Source organism: Eucyclogobius newberryi, unplaced genomic scaffold, assembly GCF_026437365.1.
Source record: "Eucyclogobius newberryi isolate DKJ021-1_F unplaced genomic scaffold, fEucNew1.0.hap1 SCAF_8, whole genome shotgun sequence".
Lineage (NCBI taxonomy): Eukaryota > Metazoa > Chordata > Actinopteri > Gobiiformes > Gobiidae > Eucyclogobius > Eucyclogobius newberryi.
In genome coordinates this window covers 1,297,052-1,323,120 of record NW_027316500.1, presented here as the reverse complement: position 1 = coordinate 1,323,120, position 26,069 = coordinate 1,297,052, and the positions used below count along the sequence as shown (strand labels likewise).

The following is a 26,069-nucleotide window of genomic DNA, read 5'->3' as shown; positions in this document are numbered from 1 at the left end:
TATATATATATATATATATATATATATATATATATATATATATATATATATATATATATATATATATACATATACATATACATACACACACACACACACACACACAAAATTGAAAGATAGCTCGTGATATTTAATCAAATGTATTAAATCACTAAATAAGATGTGAAAAGTACAGATTTTAAATATCGCCTCCCGTCTCCGTCTGGAGGAGCGCGGCCTTTGCGTGGACGTAGACGCGGCCTTATCACGGGGGAAACTGAGGGAGGTCTGGGACTAATTAAGCACGTTCGTGACAAGGTTTAGGCCGCAGCTAGAAAACTAGAGGCCAAACCAACACTTTCCCATAATTCACCGCCTGTGGCAGCGAGCGTAACCGCCACTGTCCGGTCCGCGAGCAGGCCGCGCGTGACGCTTTGAAAGGCCTTCATTTTTTCATTTTTTGTGCAAAACTTGGAAACGCATGAAAAACGTGACCCTGCGAAACAGAAGAGTCAAATGATGGGCGTTGCTCTTGGCACATTTTCTTGTGAGCTAAACAGCAGCTCCGTGTGCACTTTTGTCTCACCCCGCGTGACCTGTGTCATAAAGTTAAAGTCACACCAAACCCGCGGCAGTGTCTTGTGCCCGTGCCGCGCGCACAGAGCACGCGAGCCTGTGCCGCTCCTCCGCAGGACAGAGGCCGGTGCCGGGGCTCACATCTCACGAGGCCGCCGCTGATTGGCTACCTGAGCGCGTGCTCCATCCCCACGTCCCACGCTCCCTCACGCACACATGACGCACACATTGTACGTACACACAGAGCGGCTCAGGGCGCACCGCCGCGTCTGTCTGTGCGCGGCCACTTGCCTCTTTAACATATTCAACACGTCATCCCGAAGGTGGATCACGGTCTGAGGCGCGGGTATAAAACCCGGGCTCAGAGCAACATTTGCAGTTACTGCGCTTAACACGAGGAGCTCCTCGCGCTCCGGACAGGACCCTCCAAGACCCTAGGTGAGTGTGTGTGTGAGTGTGTGTGTGTGTGTGTGTGTGTTCGTAAGTTAAATTTACGGCTCTGCCTGGAGCCGCGGGCGCGAGCCTCAACTGTATCATAAAGCTGCACGAGACAAGCAGGCGCATGTAAACTAAAACTATTTGGAATAGTTGACAGCTCCCCGCGCGCAGGAATGAGGGGAGTTCCTCATGTGGATACGCACGCGCTGCGCTCACGCGGGATGCTCCCGGTGCCTCGGAGACGTCCCCTCACACTCCGCGCTCCTTTAGGGCACGGACACAAGGCTGAAGTGCGTTGTGGATGAGGAGCTCTCATGCGCGCGCGGGCGGAGTGCAGACCATAGACACTCGGTGATGTAGCGGGTTGTGTTTGTCATTTCTCAGACGGACGCAGAAGAAACAGAGGGTCTACACTCGCAGGTGCAGGTGCTGGGATGATGTTCCAGTTCTCGGTGCTGTCGGCGCTGGTCACGGCGCTTACATCTGTGCTGTCCGCGGTCTTACTGCTGGCTCTGACCCGGCAGCTGTGGAACCTGCGCTGGAGCGTGACCCGGGATAAGGACAGCAGTCTGCCGCTGCCCAAAGGCTCCATGGGCTGGCCGCTGGTGGGCGAGACCTTCCACTGGCTCTTCCAGGTGAGTAGGACAACTAAGTCAGCAAGCAGTTAGAGTTCACCGTGTGATATAGTGTCACTATAATTGACCTTATGTATTATATCAATAAATGATATAATAGTGAAATAGTATTCCAGTATCACAATCATAATTACAAAAAAATGCACACAAAATATCAGGCCCAGTGCTGTCTTTTATTATATCCATGTGGTCTTGGTCCTGAACAAGCTCAAGATGATTCTTAAAATGTTCAGGAAAGGTCACATTTAGTCCTATTACTCAAATAGATGTGAGTTCATTTTACTATCAATTTGTACATTAGCTAATTTTCTTTTCCCTTTGAATTCAAGTACATTTCACTTCGGTGAGTTTACAGTATTTTTGGAACACTCACTCATCCGTTTTTCAAACGTACACCTTCTTGAGAGAACTTTGAACTTTTTTGGAACCTGCTAAATTCTGGAAGTGTAAACTGAAGTTTTCATTTCCCTCCACAGGGGTCCAACTTCCACATCTCCCGCAGAGAGCGCCATGGAAACGTCTTTAAAACCCATCTTTTGGGAAAGCCGGTGATCCGAGTGACAGGAGCGGAGAACATTCGTAAGATCCTCCTGGGAGAGCACAGCCTGGTGTGCACGCAGTGGCCCCAGAGCACCCGCATCATTCTTGGGCCCAACACGCTCGTCAACTCCATCGGAGATCTGCACAGGAGGAAGAGGAAGGTAAGCTGTGGTGTCATGGCGACAGTGGCCTGTGTTCACCTAAACTATTACCAAAGTAAAAGTAGAGATACAGGACCAAATAATTACTCAAGTAAAAGTACAGCATAAATTACTATAGTAAAAGTTTTGAGATACTGGTTTAAAAATGTACTTTAAGAGTAAAACGTTTTTCAGACAAATTGTGAGAACTATTAAAGCATTAAATGAATGAATTTGATAAAGAAAAGTGTGAATAGTCTTTGGTCAACTGTTGCAATTTCTTTTCTAGTGAATTCTAGGAATATATTTGTATTTCCGCAAAGCCAGGACATGAATTCATGACTCCTTAAATCATATGGAAAATTCTTTCCACTTTTCAATCCAGTTCAAAAAGTAAGGCTGTTCAAAGTACAAAAAACTGCTCTCAAATCTAAGGAAGTAAAAGTTAAACTGCAGTAATATATATATATATATATATATATATATATATATATATATATATATATATATATATATATATATATATATTATATACTGTGGGTTAATGGTTTTGCATTTTTAGTCAGTGTGGATGAACTTATGTGGTTTTGCCATATTTGTACAAATGGGTTGTTGCAATAAATTCATTTCCAGAAAGGGATTAATAAAGTATATCTATCAACATAAAGCTTTTGTTTCTTATGGAGGAGACACAAGTTTAAGTCAATAATAAGTATAATTTATATTATTTGGAGTGAATTTAGCCAATATCAAAGTCTAAAACCATAAGTCTAAATAATAATAAATGTTGCACACAAATAATATTTTGAATTTTTTTACAGGTAAAATCAATATTTCATTTGAACATGATAACTTTACATTTAAATATCACTATTAATCATTATAGAAACAGTTGATTTTGGCGACTTGTGTATGTAAATATGGTTATCTTTTGTTCCTCTAAAACTTCTGTGGTGTTTGAATCTCCACATTTGAGTCCTGGAGCTGCAGGTGATGTCCTGATGTTATCAGGCCCATCAGCGTCTGCCTCGTTTGTAGCAGCGCTCGTTTTATGGCTCTTTACATGTGTATCTCCTGCATCTGTCCTTTCCTGTCCCGCCCTGTCTCTCCTGTCTCACGGTCTCCTCCTCTGACGTGGTGCAGGCTACAGTTTCACTTTGGCCCTGGTCACCCTGTTTTTCCTTTTACCTTGTTAAAGCCGCACTGTCTAACTTTTTTTTCCCCTCAAAAAATAAAAGATTACAAACTTATTAATTTAGTTTTTGATTAGAAAAGCATGGGCCATATTTTGCCCCTGGAGGTAGTGTTAACGTGGGTGCAGCAGAGCTAATCCTGTCACACCTTGTAGTCAGTGCAGCTTTGCAATTCTAAACAAGAGCTGTGATTTTGCCAAAATATGGGGTGGAATGAAGCAAATTGAAGGTGTGGTCTGGTTCATAACTAATGCACTTCAAAACTAGCATTAGCTATACATTTTAAGATGCTTTCCTCTAGCTTAAATGACTTATAGTAATCTGTGTGGGTTTTATATTTGAGGAGAGAGCCCGGACACTAGTGATGCGCGGTTGGGTTTTGACCCACAGGTCGGGTTGGGCCGGGACAAGAAATTCTCATTTCATTGTGGGGCAGGTTTGGACGGGTTGTACAATGCTGACCGTTTCTCATATGTCCGCGCGCCGCCTCTATCATTGCATTTTGCTCCGTCTAAATTCACTTCCACGTTTGGCTTGTTTCTCTGTGAAAATGTGACTGTAATAAAACATGAAGCATTATGTATCTTATACTACACTCCTCTCGCCACAATTTCTCAATTGAGCCTTCTGTGATGATAATGTAACAGTGTGAAACAGTTGTTGGGGATCATGTGACCCTTGTGAAGTATGGAAGCCAGAGCCAAAACAAACCTTGTTCTTGCTCTCGCAGCCCTATAGGCAAACGAACAAACGTCTTGCTTCTTATGAAGTATGAATTGGCCTTTAAAGCTCTTTACGCTGCGTTGGACACCTGTTACTGAGCGGTCTGGGCCAGACTGGACCTGCAGACTCATGTGCTCAGCTTAGAGAAGAACGTCTATTTGGAAAATCAGTGTCACATCACATTCACCCAAAATCCCTGTCCCAGTCTGCGTAAAACTGGCACAGACTGACAGCAAAACACGAGATCCGCACATAAGATGAGACTGAGCTGACCACAGTGTGTGCTCTGTTCTCACGCCCTCCACAATGTATTTCATGTAGAGGCTGTATTTTATGGTTTTTTTCTTCAAGCTTTTCATTTTAAGGACACACAAAACTAAACAACTAGGGTTACGACCTAAAAGTAAAATAAAAGGCTTTATTTAAATATTTAATTTAATGTATTTATTTTATTTTTTTAAATTCTGGCATGACAAACATGCAGGTGGAATGGAATGCGACGAGACATTGTTCTTGCCATGGTTTCTTATTATTATTATAGTTTTGCGTGGTAAAATTTTGCCACAACTCGGGCATTTTTGACCCCCTGAACATTGATGAATGTCACACATGGGGACATAGACGCGATCGGCTCGGCCCGAACTCCAATAAAATGGAGGTTGCGAGAACGCCCGTCTCAACAGTGCTGACTAGTTGAAAACGCTTAATCTTTGGCCTAGGCACATGAAACCTTAGGACAGTGACAGCTACCTTTGACCTGTGACCTTTGATGAGTAAAACACACCTGGCAGCATCGTTCTATGATAAACAGGAAGTCAGCCATGTTTAATCAAAGTGGCACCGCCACAACATGCAACACGCAACACGCCCTCAAAAAAGGCTTAATTTTCAGTGTTTTCAAGGACAAGTCAGGCCTATTGGAATTGATCTGCGGAGCTCATATTTCACTCACTAATGTGTTTTTATGGTCTGATTGGAAATAATTAATAGCCATGTAAGACTTTATTCTTTCTGCCACAACTCGAGAGGGAGAGGGAGAGACAGAGGGGGAGGGAGAGAGGGAGATTGTAGGATTTTTGACGCGTTTCCACTCTGTAGCCCGGGTCATTTTGTAGTCTCACTCCATTTTTGTAGTTCCTCCTCTTTATTTTCCTGCCTCTGGACAGGCGGGAAGGCGGTCGCGCGGGAAGGCGGTCGCGCGGGAAGGCGGTCGCGCGGGAAGGCGGTCGCGCGGGAAGGCGGTCGCGCAGGAAGGCGGTTGCCTGGGAGGCGAGAGCCATCACCGCCGCTGCCGCGGCTTTAATTAGTACTTGGCCTTGTTGAGGAGCCTCCTTGTGCTTGTTTCCATGGAAATGTTGTTCCTTTGGCTAAGATATTTAATATATTTGCCACAGTATGGCATAAAACTTGTCAATCTTCATGGACAATGTTCAGAATGGTTTTAACTTTCTATTTCTTTGTAATCAGACAGGTAATTTTCCACGTTCAAAAAGTTGCACAATGTCCCTTTAAATAAAGGTTAATAAATATATATAAAATAATATAATAAAATGCTAAGTTTTTAAACACAGAACTTAGTTATATTGAGAAATTATTCTTTACTCTTCTTATTTAAGTCACACATTTTTAGTATTTTTACTATCATGTTGATCATATTGACAGAAAATGTCTATATCATCCCGTGCCTAGTTATGATGGCAACTCCATGATATAACCCACATATGAAGAAAGAAATCACCTCTCTCTTTGTTGTCGTTCTCAGATCCTGGCGAAAGTGTTCAGCCGCGGGGCGCTGGAGTCATACCTGCCGCGGCTGCAGGATGTGGTGAAGCTGGAGCTGCATAAGTGGTGTAGCGCGGAGGGCTCAGTGGACGTGTACGCTGCGGCCAAAGCACTGACGTTCCGCATTGCTATTAAAGTGCTCCTGGGACTGCATCTGGAGGAGGACCGGCTGCTGTACCTGGCCCAGACCTTCGAGCAGCTCATGAACAACCTCTTCTCACTGCCCATAGATGCACCTCTTAGCGGCCTACGCAAGGTACAGCATCTGCAGGACGCGTGTGCTCCTCTAGAGGGCGCGCATCCTTGTTTAGATCAGTGTTGCCATGAGGTTTTATTGTGATGCTTGAATGCACTTTTTAGACATTTCTGTCACACTTAAACAAAAACATACATGCCTTAATTTATTCATAGGGCTGTCAAAGAGCCAACTCATGCAATTAGAAAATGTATGCAATAATTATTAACAATTCTTTTGACTGAACACGCTCGGTTAGATTACGCAAGAGGCTTTACAAGGAAGAATGCAGAAAGTACAGCAGCAGAGCTGATATTACCTGGTTAAATTTACACATTAAATCCTTATGTGGTCGATATTTATGTGCGAGAATTGGTGGAGAGCTGCTCAGCTTTGCTCCACATGGTAGAACAAACCAAAGACCCGGACAAAACCAAAGACACGGCAGAACAGAGCAAAGATGCCGTGGAGCTCTTGAGTTAAACATGCTATAGACATTGAGAGGTACACTGAAAGAAACAGCGTACTTTCTTACCATGCCTGAACTACCATCCATCCATCCATTTTATTCCGCTTCCGGGGCCGGATCGCGGGGACAGCAGTCCAAGCAGGGACTCCCAGACTTCCTTCTCCACAGACACTTCTTCCAACTCCTCCGGGGGGATCCCGAGGCGTTCCCAGGCCAGCACAGAGACATAGTCCCTCCAGCGTGTCCTGGGTCTTCCCCAGGGCCTCTTCCCGGTGGGACATCCCCTAAACACCTCCCCAGGGAGGCTCCCAGGAGGCATCAGGAACAGATGCCCGAGCCACCTCAGCTGGCTCCTCTCGACGTGTAGGAGCAGCGGCTCTACTCCGAGTTCCTAACCCTATATCTAAGGGAGCGCCCAGCCACCAGGCGGTGGCTGAACTACCTGTTTGTGGAATTATGTTATTTATGTTAAATGGATTTATGGCTTTAGGGGCCAATAAAGACCCTTTATTACAATGTTTTGGACTGGTCTTTGGAAACACGCGTTGGGGAAACCCTTAAAACTTCGCAGCCGGGAGGAGAATATCATGGACTGACTTCGCCTCTACATTAAGTGTCCTGCCCTCGCACTCAGCTTGACAGGTAGATAACCATCATCTCCAAAAACCACACCATTGTTCCTTTAACTGGGTTTAATTGGCATGGAGGATGAAAATGAATAGTAAAACTGTAACAAGAAACATAACATAGTGTATGAGCTGACATATAGAAATACAATACAATCAAGACTCACAACTATAATGTTCACAGTGAATGTGAGCTAACATGCTAACGCTAGCATACGGCACTAATGCTAACGCTAGCATACGGCGCTAACATGGTAATGCTAACATGCGGCGCTAAACACACAAATTGCTGGCTCAGGACTCAGCGTGGTAGTGTGCTTGACTTCAGCTATCGTTTGTGCTAGCTTTTAACAGGAAGTGAGGAACAAGGCAACTTCCGGTTCACCAAAATAAAAACGTAAAATTCAGAACTTCTTCCAAACAAAAACAGAAAGGCATATAAATGTGCCCACAACACAAAACAACCTGTGGATGGCTCATTAGGAGCCAGAACATTAAGTAAGAAACAACAAACCTCTGTTTACCCGACAAGTGGGGGACCTTGGCTATATTGGGCAGTTCTCACCCAGCTACATGTGTTGGTGAGCGATGGCCTGTCGTGGATCCCCGTGGAGCTGTTTGGAGCGACGTGGTGTGGTGGGGGACCAAAGAACCACATGAAGTGCAGGGGAGCGTGAGATCGTGGACAGCACAGGAAAGACGCCCCGTGGAAGACGTGTGTTGTGGAGCAAAAAAACACCTGCATGGGGCACAGAGGAGCGGAAAGCGGTGCGCACACAATGCTGTTGGTGCGTATGGAGCGAGGATTGCTTTCACGGAAAGTAAGCTGTAAAATCAGAGACTTGTGCACATGGTCTACGTAACTATGGATGGGCATTCTATTAAACTGAACTCTTTGTGTGGTTTGAGAATTACTGGGAAAGGACACTGCACTGTAAAACCATCTGCTTACATGCAGTAAAGGCAGAAGCTGAGTGTGTTTGTCTTATTTCTTTTCTTTAAAGGAAACAAAATAGAAGAGCAACAACGATTTGTCAGACATCAGCTTGAATTACTTGAATGGAAACACAGCTTGCTGCTACTGAAGCTAAATAGACAGTCCTAAAATCTTCTAAAAAGTCCAAATCTTCTCAGGAATCCAGTTGAGTTTGTTAAAGAAACAAACAACCAACCTCACCAGAAAAATCTTCAAATACCCCTCGAATGAAGGACATTGCAAGAAAAATGATGGGAGTCCAAGAGATGGTTCTGCACCAGGTGTCTAGGGGCCGTCCGAGACTGGGCCTGCTGGATTCTGGAATTGAAGACTCAGAGACAGAACCTGAGTGCTATGTGCAAAATGTGAAAGTGGAAAAAGGCCATTCTTGTTTATGTGAAACCAGTGAAAATGTTTGAGCCATAAGGTGGAACATTTTAAGGTTATTTATTATTAATTATTGTTAATTATTGCATTGATTATTGAACTCTGGATAATGGACACATACTCAGTCAATAAGTCCTTTTTAAGAGCTAATAGACAAATGTGTTTCATTTGTTTTTTGCAACATTTATTTGTGATTTATAATCGTTGTGTTCCTAATTGTCGCACACAATTAAGGGGCCGATGTGAAGAAGACAAAATGTACCTCTCTCCTAGCCTCTAGGTGGAGATGTGGGCTTTATGTGTCTGTGTGTATTATGAAATAAAAGGGGCAGAAACAGGGTTGCATAGGTGCTGCTAGGTTGAAAGGTACACTGTTTCTTACTGTGCCTGAACCACCTGTTTGTTGTTGTTGTTGTTGTTGTTGTTGTTGTTTTATGGCGGTTGGCATCCAAGTGTTGCATTACCGCCAGACTTTATTCCTCAGACTTTGTCGTAGTCCTCAGACTCTGTCGTAGTCCGTAAAAGTACTCCTTCCATTGCTTTGGTGTTACAAAGCCCATGAGGTCATGATATGTCTTTGTGACTAGAATAGTTGTTGTTGTTTCAGAGACAACACCCGGCTTTTGGGGAGTCGGGGTGGTCGGAGTGGCGGGGTGGGGGTGGGGGTGGTCTCCTGTCCTCGTCCGGTCTCGTGGACGCACGGCTGCCAGGCAGCGACATCGGTGGAAATATTGAGGCCTATAGAGTGAAGCCTAAGGAATGAAGCTGTACGGTGGAGGCACCGAGCGTCAAGGAGGGAGGGGAGGATGAGGAGGAGTCTCCCTGGAATGAAGCCGGTTGGTCTCTGAAACAACAACAACTATTCTAGTCACAAAGACATATCATGACCTCATGGGCTTTGTAACACCAAAGCAATGGAAGGAGTACTTTTACAGACTACGACAGTCTGAGGAAACGACAAAGACGTCCCATGACCTCATGGGCTTTGTACTTCCAAAGCACCGAACGTCAAAGAGGGCGAGGAAGGTGAAGAAGAGTCTCCCTGGACTAAAGCCGAAACACCAAAGTGATGGAAGAAGGACTTCTAAAGGATAAAACGACAAAGACGTCCCATGACCTCATGGGCTTTGTAAAACAACAAAGACGTCCCATGACCTCATGGGCTTTGTACTTCCAAAGCACCGAACGTCAAAGAGGGAGAGGAAGATGAAGAAGAGTCTCCCTGGAATAAAGCCGGTCACAAAGACATATCATGACCTCATGGGCTTTGTAACACCAAAGCAATGGAAGGAGTACTTTTACGGACTATGACAGTCTGAGGACTACGAAAAGTCTGAGGAATAAAGTCTGGCGGTAATGCAACAATTGGATGCCAACCGCCATAAAACAACAACAACAACAACAACAACAACAACACCCGGCTTTATTCCAGGGAGACTCTTCTTCATCTTCCTCTCCTTCTTTGACGTTCGGTGCTTCCATCGTACAGCTTTATTCTTCAGGCTTCATTGTGGAATTGTGTTGTTTATGTTACCGTACTTTCCGTACTATAAAGCGCACTTTAAAGCCTTTAATTTCCTCAAAAACCGTCCGTGCGCTTTATAATCCAGTGCGCTCAATATATTTCCACCTTGCTCAACACCCGGTCTGGAGAGACGGGAGATGGCGGAGGAGAGTGGATCGGGGATGGAAGACGTTCTGGACGGCGTGGAGGAGCAGCCTTTTCTGCCTGCACGTGCCCGGAAACGTAAAAAGTCCCTTAGCTCGTCCGAGGGTTCTGGGAATGAGCAGCAGGATGAGGCTGAAGCTATTGATATCCGGGGTGAGAGCAGAGACTGTAAGGTGATCATAAAGCTTGCACAGGATAGTGCATCCTTTAAGGAGTGGAATTCAGTGGCATTGTCAAAGAGCCTAACTGTAGCTGTGGGAGTGATCAAGAGTGCGAGTGTCCTTAGAGATGGCTCGCTGCTGGTCGTGTGCAAGGACGCGGCTCAGCAACGGAAGGCGATTGGAGCTAAACGTCTGGGTGGAAAGGACATTCTTGTGTCTGATGCTGAAAGAAACACGGTCAGAGGAGTTATCGTAGGTGTCCCTACGGCGACGTCTGTGGATGAAGTTAAGGAGAATTTGACTGGAGTTACGGTGGTGGACGCTAGGCGTTTGAAGGTGACCCGGTTTGGGGTAAGATGTGACAGCTTGTCGGTAATGGTAACACTTGAAGGGAGGTGCCTGCCTAGTAAGGTGTTCATTGGGTACATGTGCTATAGCGTCAGGCCATATGTTCCGCCGCCCCTGCGTTGCTTTAAGTGCCAGCGCTTTGGGCATATTGCAGCGGTCTGTAGAGGGAAGCAAAGATGTGGTAAATGTGCAGGAGACCACGAGTATGGGAAGTGTGACGTGGGTGCAAAACTGAAGTGCTGTAACTGTGGGGAAGAACATAGCTCTGCCTTCGGGGGATGCAGGTTTAGCAAAAGAGCTGCTGAGGTGCAGAAAATAAAGGTCTCTCAAGGTATATCCTATGCAGATGCAGTCAAGAAAGTTTCAAGTAACGAGTTTAGAGTAAATACAGAGAGAGGAGCCAGCGTTGCTCCCAGCCAGGGCGAAATGAGAAAGGCCAGCGTGGCTCCCAAGAAGTGTGAAGGTTTCAAGAGTGGAGGTCCCAAGTGTGCAGGTTCCAGAATTAATGAGAATACCCTGGTTGTGGATAGAGAGGATTTTGTACTCTTTATGGTGGATGTTGTAAACTGTGCTGCTCAGACTCAAAGCAGAACTGAAAGGATCAGGATCATTGCTAAAGCTGCAGGGAGATTCCTTGGAACAAAGGAGCTTGATTGGGCAGATATAGAAAACAGGCTAAAGGCGCTAAATGGGAGTCGGAGTGATGGGGGTCTGCTTGTGGGGAGTCAGAGTGATCAGAGTGACGAGATGGGGGTGGGGGTGGTCTCCTGTCCTCGCCCAGTCTCGTAGACGCACGGCTACCAAGCAGCGACATCAGTGGACATATTAAAGCCTATAGAATGAAGCCTAACGCTGTACGGTGGAAGCACCGAACGTCAAAGAAGGAGAGGAAGATGAAGAAGAGTCTCCCTGGAATAAAGCCGGTTGGTCTCTGAAACAACAACTATTCTAGTCACAAAGACATATCATGACCTCATGGGCTTTGTAACACCAAAGCAATGGAAGGAGTACTTTTACGGACTACGACAGAGTCTGAGGACTACGACAAAGTCTGAGGAATAAAGTCTGGCGGTAATGCAACACTTGGATGCCAACCGCCATAAAACAACAACAACAACAACAACAACATATTGTTGTTGTTGTTGTTGTTTTATGGCGGTTGGCATCCGAGTGTTGCATTACCGCCAGACTTTATTCCTCAGACGTTTCGTAGTCCTCAGACTCTGTCGTAGTCCGTAAAAGTACTCCTCCCATCGCTTTGGCGTTACAAAGCCCATGAGGTCATGATGTGTTTTTGTGACTAGAATAGTTGTTGTGTCAGAGACCAACCGGCTTTACTCCAGGGAGACTCCTCTTCACCCTCCTCGCCCCCTTTGACGCTCGGTGCTTTGGAAGTACAAAGCCCATGAGATCATGGGACGTCTTTGTTGTTTTACAAAGCCCATGAGGTCATGGGACGTCTTTGTCGTTTTATCCTTTAGAAGTCCTTCTTCCATCACTTTGGCGTTTCTAGGCCCATGAAGTCCAAGCGCGTTAGAACATCCTCTTGCTCCTCATCCTCGGCTCAGTCTCCAACACCCCCCACCTCTATAAACGTTTACCCAGCCCTGTGCTACATAAGTAAGCAACCACAGCCTGACACAAACCCTGTGACTGGATCGCCAGAACGTTCCGCAGATTGAACTCCCGCCCATTATTCCGAAACCACAAGGCCAACCCGGCCCTTTCCCTATCATAAGCCTCACAGCAAATCAGCACATGCTCGACAGTCTCTGGCACCCGACAGTGACCACACAGACCGGTCGGATGTTTGCCTATCCTACTCAGTGACCAATTGAGTCCAGTATGGCCAATCCTCATGCGGGCGAAGGCCCTTTCCTCCCACGCGTTCCTGCCCACAGACCCGCAAGGACCCACACTACCCTGTATGTGATAGAGATGCCGTCCAGTAACACAGTGGCTCCAAAATTCCTGCCAAAGGCCGACCACATGACTCTTGATAACAGGCTTGATTTCAGATTTGCTTAACTCAACCGCCACATCAATTGATGGCCGCCGAAGGGAACGTTTAGCCAGTGCATCAGCCATTTCGTTACCATCCACCCCCACATGCGCAGGGACCCAAATGAAGGAAACCCTCACATCCTTCCTGGACAGGGAGAGCATATTTCCACCCAGAGACTAACTTAAAGAAGCTTGATGTGGAGCAAGCCCAGGCCTTGCGCATCTGCTGTAGGGCTTTTAGGACCTCCCCTGTCTCGGCGCTGCAGGTTGAGTTGGGGGAATTGCCGTTACGGCTCCGGAGGCTAGAACTTCTGTTAGCTTACTGGGTGAATGTGCAAGGTCATACGAGCTCTCACCCGGTGAGGGACTTTCTCAGGGTTGATGGGGGGCAGAGTGAGGCTGGCGGTATGGTTTTCAGCCAGGTAGGAAATGCGAAGGCGCGGCTTGCGGGGGTTGGTGATCTGCGTGTGAGCCCGTCGGTGGCTTTGTCTGCTATAGCTCCGTGGAAGTTTGTCCCGGCTCCTGTTGATGTTAGCTTGCATGGCAAGCTTAGAGGAGTCGCTGGGAGGGCACCGCAGTTTGCCGTTCAAGCGATCATCGATAAGCACTCAGGTGATGTGTTTATTTATACCGACGGGTCTAGGGATCCTGAGAGTGGGCGTACTGGCGCCGCTTATTTTGTGCCTGACCTGGGGCTAGCGGTCAAGAAGAGGTTGACAGATCGCCTTTCTGTTTTCACGTCGGAACTTATAGCGATACGGTTGGCGTTGGAATGGGCGGAATCTGCTTTGCAGTGTTGCGGCATTGTGGTGGCCTCTGACAGCCTTTCTGCATTGCAAAGCATTAAATCTGGGAAATCGGATTGCAGACAGGATGTGTTGAATGGCATCTTCTGTCTGATGCTCTCCCTGTCCAGGAAGGATGTGAGGGTTTCCTTCATTTGGGTCCCTGCGCATGTGGGGGTGGATGGTAACGAAATGGCTGATGCACTGGCTAAACGTTCCCTTCGGCGGCCATCAATTGATGTAGCGGTTGAGTTGGGCAAGTCTGAAATCAAGCCCGTTATCAAGAGTCATGTGGTCGGCCTTTGGCAGGAATTTTGGAGCCACTGTGTTACTGGACGGCATCTCTATCACATACAGGGTAGTGTGGGTCCTTGCGGGTCTATGGGCAGGAACGCGTGGGAGGAAAGGGCCTTCGCCCGCATGAGGATTGGCCATACTGGACTCAATTGGTCACTGAGTAGGATAGGCAAACATCCGACCGGTCTGTGTGGTCACTGTCGGGTGCCAGAGACTGTCGAGCATGTGCTGATTTGCTGTGAGGCTTATGATAGGGAAAGGGCCGGGTTGGCCTTGTGGTTTCGGAATAATGGGCGGGAGTTCAATCTGCGGAACGTTCTGGCGATCCAGTCACAGGGTTTGTGTCAGGCTGTGGTTGCTTACTTATGTAGCACAGGGCTGGGTAAACGTTTATAGAGGTGGGGGGTGTTGGAGACTGAGCCGAGGATGAGGAGCAAGAGGATGTTCTAACGCGCTTGGACTTCGTGGGCCTAGAAACGCCAAAGTGATGGAAGAAGGGCTTCTAACCGAACGTCAAAGAGGGCGAGGAAGGTGAAGAGGAGTCTCCCTGGAATAAAGCCGGTTGGTCTCTGACACAACAACTATTCTAGTCACAAAAACACATCATGACCTCATGGGCTTTGTACGCCAAAGCAATGGGAGGAGTACTTTTACGGACTACGACAGAGTCTGAGGACTACGAAACGTCTGAGGATTAAAGTCTGGCGGTAATGCAACACTCGGATGCCAACCGCCATAAAACAACAACAACAACAACAACAACTGAGGACTACGAAACGTCTGAGGAATAAAGTCTGGCGGTAATGCAACACTCGGATGCCAACCGCCATAAAACAACAACAACAACAACAACTACGACAAAGTCTGAGGAATAAAGTCTGGCGGTAATGCAACACTTGGATGCCAACCGCCATAAAACAACAACAACAACAACAACAACAACAACAATGGAAGGAGTTCTTTTACGGAATACGACAGTCTGAGGACTACGAAAAGTCTGAGGAATAAAGTCTGGCGGTAATGCAACAATTGGATGCCAACCGCCATAAAACAACAACAACAACAACAACATATTTCCACCCCATGGCGGCATGGGGAAGGCTTAGAGGATTATTGGCTCGAGCCATTCCATGGAATGGAATGCGACGAGTCTTTGTTCTTGCCAGGTTTCTTCTTATTATTTTTATTCATGGTCATTTTGCCACATCTGGGGCATTTTTGACCCCCTGAACATTGATGAAAAGTCCCACATGGGGACATAGACGTGTCGGATTGAGCTCAAAACAACACTTTTTGCATCTAAAGTGAAATGTAATAAATATTCCAAAAAATGTTTATTCCTCAAAAAAGGCTTAATTTCCAGTTTTTTCAAGGACAAGTCACGTCTATTGGAAATGATCTACGGAGCTCATATTTCACTCACTAATGCGTTTTTATGATCTGATTGGAAATAATTAATAGCCATGTAACAAATTTACTCTATAGCGCCCCCTATACATTGTGTGAAAAACTCAACATTGTCTGATTTGTTTGAAACTCATGGATTATATTCTCCTTGAGACGCCATGAAAAAAAGTGCATTACAGATATTGTGTATTTTCACAATTGGCCAGCAGGGGCGCAATGAATGCCTTCACTTCCTCTTTTATTTTGATGGAACATTTCCTCTCGTGCCGTGGTCTTAGCATTAGCGTTAGCATCAGCATTAGCGGCGGGTCTTTGTTGCTAGGTGATGGAGGTACAGGGAGGAGGGGGTTTAAAGAATAAAGTCTAAAGAATAAAGTCTAAAGAATAAAGTCTAAGAGAATGCAGTGTCAGGGCAATCGCGATCAAAACACGGTCGCGCGGGAAGGCGGTTGCGCGGGTGGCGAGAGCCATCATCGCCGCTACCGCGGCTTTAATTTCTGGTTGTTCTTACTGACCTCAAAGCAATTTTGTGTGGTACACAGTGTATAAAGAAGACTCGGGACACGAGAGACTCGGATGCACGTCTAGAAGCACATTTACGGTGCTCATTAACCGGAAGTCCCATCAACATGTATACAAAGCATTCTGGGAACAGAAGTCTACTGCTACACACGGTGCTCGCGGCGCTCTGTCAAAATGTAAACTACATTATACGTCAGGAACAACGCAGACACCTAAATAAAGGACCCCGAATTAAGGACCCCAAGATGGCTCCTGCCAAGAGACCATGGATCACAAGAGACACGCTTACGACGCGGACTTTAAACTCTGGGCTCAAGTACCAGTCAACTGTGGCCCGAGCTTTCACGAAGGCCGGAATCATCAGAAGGTTACTGCGGCGACACTCGGATAATGACGAGATGGATCCGGAGATGTGGGATGTACGGCATCCAGCCCGACTGTTAAACTCAGACACTGAAGATGAAGAATTTGAGGGATTTGTGGACGAGGAATGAACTGAAAAAGTGAGCGTATTGTGTTGTATTTTACGTGTTATAACTGAACGAGGCTGGGAGTTGTTGTAAATACGCTCATTAACATTTGAACAATGACAATCTGAATGAGTTGAACGCGTTTAATAAAGCTCAACTGACTGACTTATCCGTCTTTTTTGTTTCGTTTAATGCGCTTTATAGTCCGGTGCGCTTTATATATGAACAATTATCCAGTGCGCTTTATAATCCAGTGCGCCTTTTCGTGCGGAAAATATGGTATATTGGTTCCTGATTATATGGGCCAATAAAGATTCTTTATCACAATATTTTGGACTTTTCTTTGGAAAAATGCACTGGGAAACCCTTAAAACTGAAGTATTGTGGACCAACTTCGCCTCTACAGTGCGCTTTTTAAATCTGAGTCTGAGTCAACAAGCACACCCACATTTTCTGACATGCGGCTTCACGTTGACTGAGAGTGAACCGAGGGAGGATGAAATTCCGCTTAGAATGTACGAAGCACCAACAAGGCCATCCCAACCACCATAATCAGACAAACAAACAGAAAACAGAAACATGCAAACATTGGCACAGGTGGGTGAAGGGTTTTACCCAGAGACAAAGCAGTACTGTGGTGTTGTGAGATTTGAACTCAAACTCAGCCACTTGTTTTACTGCTTATTTATCCCTCAGTCATGCTCAGTGGCATTTATCTATTCCTGTAGCCACCACACACAAGTCTCACTGTCACAATAATACACTCATCCTTTGCCTGGTGCAAGTGTCAAACATTGCATTGGTGATGGAGTGTGAGCTACTGGTCCATCTTCAGAACATGAGCTTATAACACACTCATCCTCATCAGCAGCGGCAGAGAACACAATTTATTAAAACGTGTTTCAATAATTTCATTTCAAACCCTTTTCAGGTTCCTCTGAGCCTCACAAAATACTGATAAATAATCAGACTTGCTCTGATTATTTATGTCGTCAAATCATATTCATTACAACTGCGTGTCTGCATAAGTATATCGGGGCAAGATAGCTTAATTTTGTTGTGATTCCCTCCCCTGCCAGTACATGAAGGATTATTTTGTTTAGAAAGTTGTGGTTTTCAGTGCCTTCATTATTCTTTTTTTTTGTAATGTTTTGTTCGAAGGCCAATCATTAAAAAAAAGCAAAATATTCATCCTTTAAAGTTGTAAAATAGTACACTATTTTTGTCCAGGGCATAAAGGCCAGAGAGATCCTCCATGCCAACATGGAGAAGATCATTGAGGAGAAAACGGAATGTCCACAGACAGCGGATGAGTACAACGATGCTTTTGACTACATGCTCTCCAGCGCCAAAGAGCACGGCCAGACGCTCAGCATACAGGAGCTCAAGGTAATGACTGTTTAAACCTGGTTTAGATCCAGCTGAGAACTGATTTAGTCATGGTTTACCTATGGTACCTATGGTACCTATCATTTTCATCTTTAAACTTTGGATTCATACAGGCCTGATTTCATCCCTGATTTATTTCCAGATTATAGCTAGTCCTGTTTTAGATTAGGTTGCTAAAATTTTAATCTGGTTCAGACCTGGTGCAGATCATTTCTCCTTTTAGATCTGGTTCCCTAATTTTATCAAATTAAATTCAAATTGTTTATGTAGAGCTCAAAATCACAACAGTATCACAATCCTTGCCTTGCAGGACTTTGAAAAATATTTGATATAACCAGAAAGAAACTTGGTAATTGCTCAAAAATAGAGAAAAAGATTAAGCAAATTGACTTAATCTGTTATTTTGCCTAGTCTTGTTCTAGTCCAGGTTTAGTCCTGAGTTAATCCCAATTTTGATGTTGGACATAGTTTGGTTTAGTTCCTAAATTCAAAGTAAGCATACTAGAAAGATGTTGATCTCACAAACCTCAGACCTCCACGGTGGGTATGGCCAGGTTTTGTGCTACAATTTCTGCATCTGGCTGGCATATTTTCCTACAGGGACAATAAAGTGTACTCAACTTCTCACTTTTTCTGTTCATTTAGGAGACAGCAGTGGAGTTGATCTTTGCGGCCCACTCCACCACAGCCAGCGCCTCTACATCCCTCATCCTGCAGCTCCTCCGACACCCTGCTGTAGTGGAGCGTGCCCGGGCTGAGCTGGAAGCTGAAGGGCTGGGGTACGAAACCCACCAGGGGAGCTGTCCAGTCAGCATGACCACAGAGACAGAGGACACATCAGAGAGCACGCACCTTCTGAATGGAGGGAGTCAGCAGCCGCGACCTGAGCTCCACGAGATGCCCCGCTCCCACATCCCCCACCTGAGCCTGGAAAAGCTCAGCCAATTGCGCTACATGGACTGTATGGTCAAAGAGGTGCTGAGGTACCTACCACCAGTGTCTGGGGGGTACCGCACGGCCCTGCAGACATTTGAGCTGGACGTAAGTTGCTCTTTCACAGCCAATGTTTATTTTTCAGTGTTTTCAGACGTGTTCACCCATCTTTGTCCTCCTTCTCAGGGCTACCAGATCCCCAAAGGCTGGAGCGTCATGTACAGCATCCGTGACACCCATGAAACCGCTGGCGTCTTCCATAGTCCAGAACAGTTTGACCCAGACAGATTTGGTTCGGAGCGGGAGGAGAACCGGGCGTCGCGCTTCAGTTATGTTCCGTTTGGAGGCGGAGTGCGTAGCTGCGTGGGCAAAGAGCTGGCTCAGATCATCCTAAAGACTTTGGCGGTGGAGCTGATTGGAACCAGCTCATGGACACTGGCCACAGAGGACTTCCCCAAGATGCAGACTGTTCCAATCGTGCACCCGGTCAACGGACTGCACGTCAAATTCAGATACAACAACATCCTTTAGACAACAGACTCATGTTCTCGAACACTTTGGACAAGATGTTGGTTACTGACTCGAGATAAAGGACATCTACAAATTATAGTTAATGAGTTGAGCAAGTTTGCTGATCCTGTCTGTTTCATGTCTAGAGACATCCTCTCCATCAGAACCGGTTTCACTGCTGATGAAATTCAGATACACCTGCCTGCCTTCACCGATCACTCTTTTGTGGCCTTCTCGATCAGAAACAATTCCACTGCACCTGAAATCCAGTTGGCGTGAAGTAGGTCTGCGACTGGATGACATCTACACATTCTTCATGTGTCTTGTCACTGTCTGTGGCATGTCCTACTCTATCATGATTTCTTCTCCATCAGAATCATTTTGAATGCACCTCAAATTCAGTTTGACGTAAAGTTTGTCTGATTCCATTGGAGCAAGCCTCTAAAAAGACTTTCTCCGTAAATGCATTTAACTTATTAAAAGATAAGAGTCAGCGTTCCTGGATAACAGACTGCAGACAACTTTAAACGCAAGCCTTTCTGCAAACTATTACAACTAGGTAACTGCTCACAGTAGTACACATTTTCAAGAACTGTGCCTTTTTTTAAAGTTACTTAAGTCTCGGCTCGGTTATGCGTTCGCCGAGCATGACCAGTAGCTTGTTTTCGTGATTCCGGCTGACGGTTTGGACTTGTCAACGGTCTGAGCTCCGCCACAAACCCCCTAATGGAACTTGCACTTGACTTTTCCCTCAATTTGTTCCAAGTACTTTCTCTGAATGTGTTAAAAATGACTACCAGTGCTGTTATTTGTGTATCAAATGAAGTAGTGTTATAAATAAGCTGTATTTAAAAATGCAGATGTATAATTTGTTATGTTTGCCATCTGTAACGATTCTTGGCTGCAGTTATAGATATAAAAACTAACCTCTCTGCCCACCTAGCGCAAGTGTAAACTTCTGTAAGTAGACAGTAATTATTATTCCTATTAAGTGTTGTTATTGAAGCTTGATGCGCTGTGAACTGGGGTATGGATGGAGCGTTAATGGAAGGAGATAGCACTTTCTCCGCTATAAGGAGTCTGTATATACAATACTGTTGATGTGTTACTGAGATGTAGCTGCTGTATAGTTAATGTAAAGAGTAAACGAAAAGAGAATTAACTATAGTGTTATGTCTTTGACTCTACTGTACTGAGCTTAGGTCTCAATGAGGACACAGAAACACAATGGAATATATGTCAAACAATACAATACAAATTTGGTTCGGATAACCCATACCCATAAGAATGACCTGGGACACTCAGTACCTGTTTTCCTGAGGGAGTTGCTGACAACAAATTTCCCCCCAGGAACCATGTATTAAAAAAAACCTCTGCTTCAATGATATGCAAACACTGTAACTTAAAATCTCTGAGAGGTGCTTCTCGGTGGTCGAGTGGTTAAGTCACAGCACACGTATGCTGGGCTCCAGGTGCAGCCGGTTGTAGTGTTGAGAGTTCGATTGCTCCACTGCATGTCCTCCCTTCTCTCTCATCCCTGATTTCACACTACTTTCCTGACAATAAAGCCTACTGGCACAATGTATATAATATGTAGCCCAACCCCTCTCGGCAAACTAATTTAACTGGAGCTGTGTAGAAATATTTCCAAAGATGAGAAATGCATAGCAAAACGTCAACACTACTTACAGTCGACCTCAAATGTATGTTCTATATCTATGAGGTTTTCGTAGAAATGTTGTACAAAAATCTATATTTAAAGAAAACAAGTTACAGGTGATAATTGCAGACAGCATGTTATGGTCTTACATATAATGTAACTACATCATGTGGTGCTGTGCAAAGAGTCTATAGAAAGAGCAGGTGAGCAGAGGGATGGCTTATCCAGAAAAGGTCCTTCTCTGAGTGCAGATGGATAACTGCAGCATTACCTCCACTGTCTTGGTAGCTGTAATGGTAGCACACACAAGCATTTTTCTGACTCCACAGCTCCTTTCTTAACATCATCCCGTCATTAGAGGGGTCAATGCTGGGGTCAGTAGGAAGGTCAGCAGGCATGTCCAGCCTCAAACTGGCCGCCTTCATTGACAGGCAGAGAATGGAGTGAAGTTATGTGGCAGAAAATTAATGGGACACAAACAGTCTTGCCTAATTATGTCCACCAACGGGCCTGAAGCTCTGATGAGGTCGTTATCTGATGAACGCTCAGCCACTGTGAACTTGGCAACGTTTTGAACCAGGGTTCACTGCTGTGCCACCAGCCATGCAGGTCAGTGACCGGTCAGCTCATGGGAGGGTGCATGGGAACTGGAGAGGGACGGCACACAGGACAACACAACATGGGCGCCAGAAACATTATACAACAGAGAAGAATCTCCCCATAGCCCAATCTGTAATTTTCTGTCTGTCTGTCAGGATTTTACACTTTACACTGACCTTTCAGCATATGTACCATCATAGAGAAGTGCAACTGTGATGTTTCTTCATAGAATGAAAAGGCTTAAAATGTTTTTTTTTAATACTAGTTCTTTTATTATAAATGTAAATATAAATATTGTTATAGCCTACCTTTGTATAATTAGCTATCAGCAAGTAAAACGTCTTTGAAATTTGGAAATTTTAGATCTCTTTGAAATTCTTTTGCAGCTGTAAAGGACAATTGTAACAATAATATTATTGTCTAAATGGCCAGAAACGGACCCAAAGCAACTTGCAAATTATAGTTTAGGCAAAGCCAGGATGGCTGAGGTTGTCAGTACAGGTCTGTCCTGTGTGAGCCTTGCCCATCATTTGCGCTCAACAGTGTGTGGTAAGAGGGCACAAAAAGGTAAGGCGTCCTTACCCTTACCTAATCACAACAATGTCTTTAATTTGGGTCAGCTGGGGGTCAGCTAAAAAAAGCATTTCAACAAATTACAGAGATCAGTCACCCCTCAAAGACCTTAATGTGGGTCAAATGTAGCTCCACTGCATGATGCAAACCAAAAAAAGGAGCCATTAGCTTTTCCCAAACTACCTCTACATGGAAAGCCTCAGCTCTTTGATGACTGTAGCACTCACTCAAAGCTTTAAACAGCTCTGCCTGCATGGGCTCCCCAAATACAAACACCTTGGATGCAGATCGCCATAGAACAACAACAACAACAACAACAACAACAACAACAACAACAACAACAACACAACAACGAACAATACCTCGTGCACTTGGATGCCAACTGCCATAAAAAACTACAACGACAACAGTTTGGATATTACGGCAACATAGAGGAACGCCTCGGTCCGTATGACGGGGAAGAAGAAGAGGAAGCGTGACCTGGTCGGTGACGATATGAACAGCGGGGAGGACTCCCCTGGAGCCACTGATCCTGTGCAGCGTAGGGCGTCTTCTTGCTCGTCTATGGAGGGCTCTCTCAGTGAGGAGCAGGGCGGGGGGGTTGCAGATGTCGGGGATGTGAGTTCAGAGTGTAAGGTGTTCATAAAGCTCGCGCAGGATAATGCGTCCTTTAAGGGGTGGGATCCGATGGCGTTGACAAGGAGCCTGACTGTAGCTGTGGGAGTGGTCAAGCATGCGAGTGTCCTTAGGGATGGCTCGCTGCTGGTTGTGTGCAAGGACGTGGCTCAGCAAAGGAAGGCGATTGAAGCTAAGTGTCTGGGTGGGAAGGACATTCTTGTGTCTGATGCTGTAAGAGGCACGGTCAGGGGAGTTATAGTAGGCGTCCCTACGACGACATCTGTGGATGACATAAAGGAGAATTTGACTGGAGCTAAGGTGGTGGATGCTAGGCGGTTGAAGATGACCCGGGATGGGGTAAGGTGTGACAGCCTGTCGATAATGATTAGATTTGAAGGTGGGATCCTGCCTCGTGTGGTGTGCGTTGGGTACATGCGCTATGGCGTACGCCCATATGTTCTGCCGCCCCTGCGTTGCTTCAAGTGCCAGCGCTTTGGGCATATTGCAGCGGTCTGTAGAGGGAAGCAGAAGTGTGGTAAATGTGCAGGAGACCACGAGTATGGGAAGTGTGACGACGGAGCAAAACTCAAGTGCTGTAACTGTGGGGGAGAGCATAGCTCTGCCTACGGGGGATGCGTGTTCAGCAAGAGGGCTGCGGAGGTGCAAAAAGTTAGAGCCTCTCAAGGCATATCCTACGCGGATGCGGTCAAGAAGGTGTCTGGTAGTCAGGTGACGGTGGATGCAGTGGGGGCTGCCAGTGCTGCTGGTGTCCTAGGCGACAGGGGAGGGGGCAGCGTTGCCCGCAGCCAGGGGGAGGTCCCCACTGGGATGCCCGTGAGTGTGGCTTCCACGGGCAGAGGCCCTGTGGGTGCGGAGGATGTACTGGTTGTGAAGAGGAAAGATTTCTTCCTCTTTATAGTGGAAGTGATTAACTGTACTGGGCAAACCAAGAAGAGATCCGAAAAGACTAAGATCATCGCTAAGGCTGCAGGGAAGTACTTTGGAGCTGGGGGCCCCAAGTGGACGGAGATAGAGGATGCGCTGCGGGAGGGCGCCCTGCCCCATTCTGGCAGTGGGAGTGGGGGGGCTCCCGATGCGCCGTCAGGTTCCGGGGGCTCATAATGGCGGTGGTTGTCTTGCAATGGAATGCGCGTAGTCTTCGTGCTAATGGCCAGGAATTTAAGCATTTTGTCTCTACCTTGTTGAACAAGCCTCACGTTATATGCGTGCAGGAGACTTGGTTACGACCTAGGTGGGGTTTTGGGATACAAGGGTATGTGTGTGTTAGGAATGATAGGGAGCAGGGTAGAGGCGGAGGTGTGGCTGTGTTTGTCCGAGATGACCTAAATTACGTTGTTGTCAGTGTGAGTAAAGCGCCGGAGGCCCTGGCGGTGAGGGTCTGGCTGGGTGGTGAAGCTGTTACTGTGGTTAACCTTTATAATCCGTGTGGTGAGTTAACGCTAGAGTCCTTACATAGTATCGGTAAGGATGTTCGGGGAAAGGCCGTGTGGTGTGGGGATTTTAATGCGCATAGCGCTTTGTGGGGCGGTAGTGGTACCGATAGGTATGGGCAGGTGGTAGAGGGTTTTATCAATCAAAGGGAGTTGGTTTGTCTGAATGATGGGGGTGGGACCCGCTATGATATGGGGACCGGTGCGGAAAGTGCAATAGATCTTACACTTGTGTCCAAGGAGTTAGCTGGTGTTTGTAGTTGGGAGGTTCTTGGTAATCTTTCTTTTGGTAGCGATCACTATCTAGTCCGCACCGTGATTGGCTTTGGGAGCTGTGTGGTCAGGGGGACGAGGATCCAGAGGTGGCAGTTGGCAAGGGCGAACTGGGGGGCTTTCCTGAGGAAAGCTGATGATGGTTCTAGGGTTCTGCAGGAAGGAGGATTGACTCAGGTGGATGATCTCAATAGTGCAATTGTCTCGCTCATCACGCAGTCAGCGGTAGGCACGATTCCTAAGAGTGGTGGTAGTGGACATAGGAAGCGGGTGCCGTGGTGGACTGAAGCATGTGGTCATGCTGTTAGGGCGAGAAATGCGGCGTTTCGCCGGCTAAGGGTTGCCCACACTGAGGGTGCCCTCATTGACTACAAGAGGGCCCGCGCTGTTGTGCGGAAAACTGTGAGAACGGCCAAGAGTGCCTATTGGAGGCGGTATTGTTCCAAAATTGGGAGAGAAACGCGTCTCGGGGATGTTTGGGGGATGATTAAGCGGATGCATGGGGTTGAGCGCCGTCGTGGGACCCCGGTCCTAATACTGAATGGTGTTGAAGCAGTCAGCGACGTTGACAAAGCTGAACTGTTGGCCAGCACCTTTGTGTCGGTGCACAGCTCTGACAATCTCTCACCTGCGGAAAGGCACTACAGGGAGAGTACTTTGGCCCAGAATTCTGAGCTGATTGGGCACCAGCCTTCGACTCAAGATGACCTTGACCTTCCGTTTAGTTTGTTTGAGCTAAGGAGAGCACTTTCTAAGGCGAAACAGACAGCCCCGGGTAAAGATGAGGTGTGCTATGACATGCTCTCTCGTTTGACTGATGACACGCTTGGGCTAGTCCTGGGTCTTTTCAACCGTGTTTGGGATTCAGGTTGTGTTCCATCTGCGTGGAGACAGTCTACGGTGGTGCCGGTTCTGAAGCCGGGTAGGCCAGCGTCTGACCCTTCAAGTTATAGGCCGATTGCCTTGACGTCGCAGCTCGGGAAAACGATGGAGCGCATGGTTACCGAGCGGTTGGATTACTTCTTGGAGAGTCAGGGTTTGCTTCCCGCGCACCAGAGTGGTTTCCGTAGGGGCAGGAACACCATGGATTCCGTGTTGTGTTTGGAATCTGATATCCAGCTGGCCAGGGCTCAGAAAGAAAAGGTTATTGCGGTGCTCTTTGATGTGGAGAAGGCGTACGATATGGTTTGGAAGGATGGGCTCCTCATTAAGCTGCGGAAGTGTGGTGTGAAGGGTAAACTGTTTAACTGGGTCCGGAGCTTTCTGTCTGGCCGGCGTATCCAAACCAGAGTGGGCGCTGCTTACTCTGGGGTCTATGGGGTGGAGAATGGGATCCCGCAGGGGAGTGTGTGTAGCCCTATCTTGTTCAATGTTATGATTAAGGACATCTTTGACGACGTGGATGGGTCTGTTGGGAGGAGCCTTTATGCTGACGATGGCGCTCTATGGGTGAGAGGGAGGAATCTCCGGTTTTACGAGGCGAAACTGCAAAGGGCAATACAGCAGGTGGAGCAGTGGACCCTGAAGTGGGGGTTTAAACTGTCCGTACGGAAGTCTCAAGTGATCTGTTTCTTCAATGGACATAGGGACGTCTCCCTTCGACTGCATGGGCAGGTGCTCGAACAGGTCAGGGAGGTGAGGTTCTTGGGGGTCACCTTTGACGAGAGGCTTAGTTGGCGTCGGCACATTGATGAGGTCAG

At 46.5% G+C, this 26,069-nt stretch overlaps 1 protein-coding gene across 1 annotated transcript; it reads left to right on the top strand.

Moving 5' to 3' along the window:
* Positions 1 to 1,414: 1,414 nt before the first annotated feature.
* Positions 1,415 to 19,515, top strand: cyp26c1 (cytochrome P450, family 26, subfamily C, polypeptide 1). Its single transcript, XM_072437376.1, has 6 exons — positions 1,415 to 1,628; positions 2,105 to 2,329; positions 5,987 to 6,262; positions 17,593 to 17,751; positions 18,397 to 18,792; positions 18,871 to 19,515. The coding sequence occupies exons 1-6, from the start codon at positions 1,428 to 1,430 to the stop codon at positions 19,213 to 19,215; spliced, it is 1,602 nt and encodes a 533-aa protein (XP_072293477.1). The 5' UTR covers positions 1,415 to 1,427; the 3' UTR covers positions 19,216 to 19,515.
* Positions 19,516 to 26,069: the final 6,554 nt, after the last annotated feature.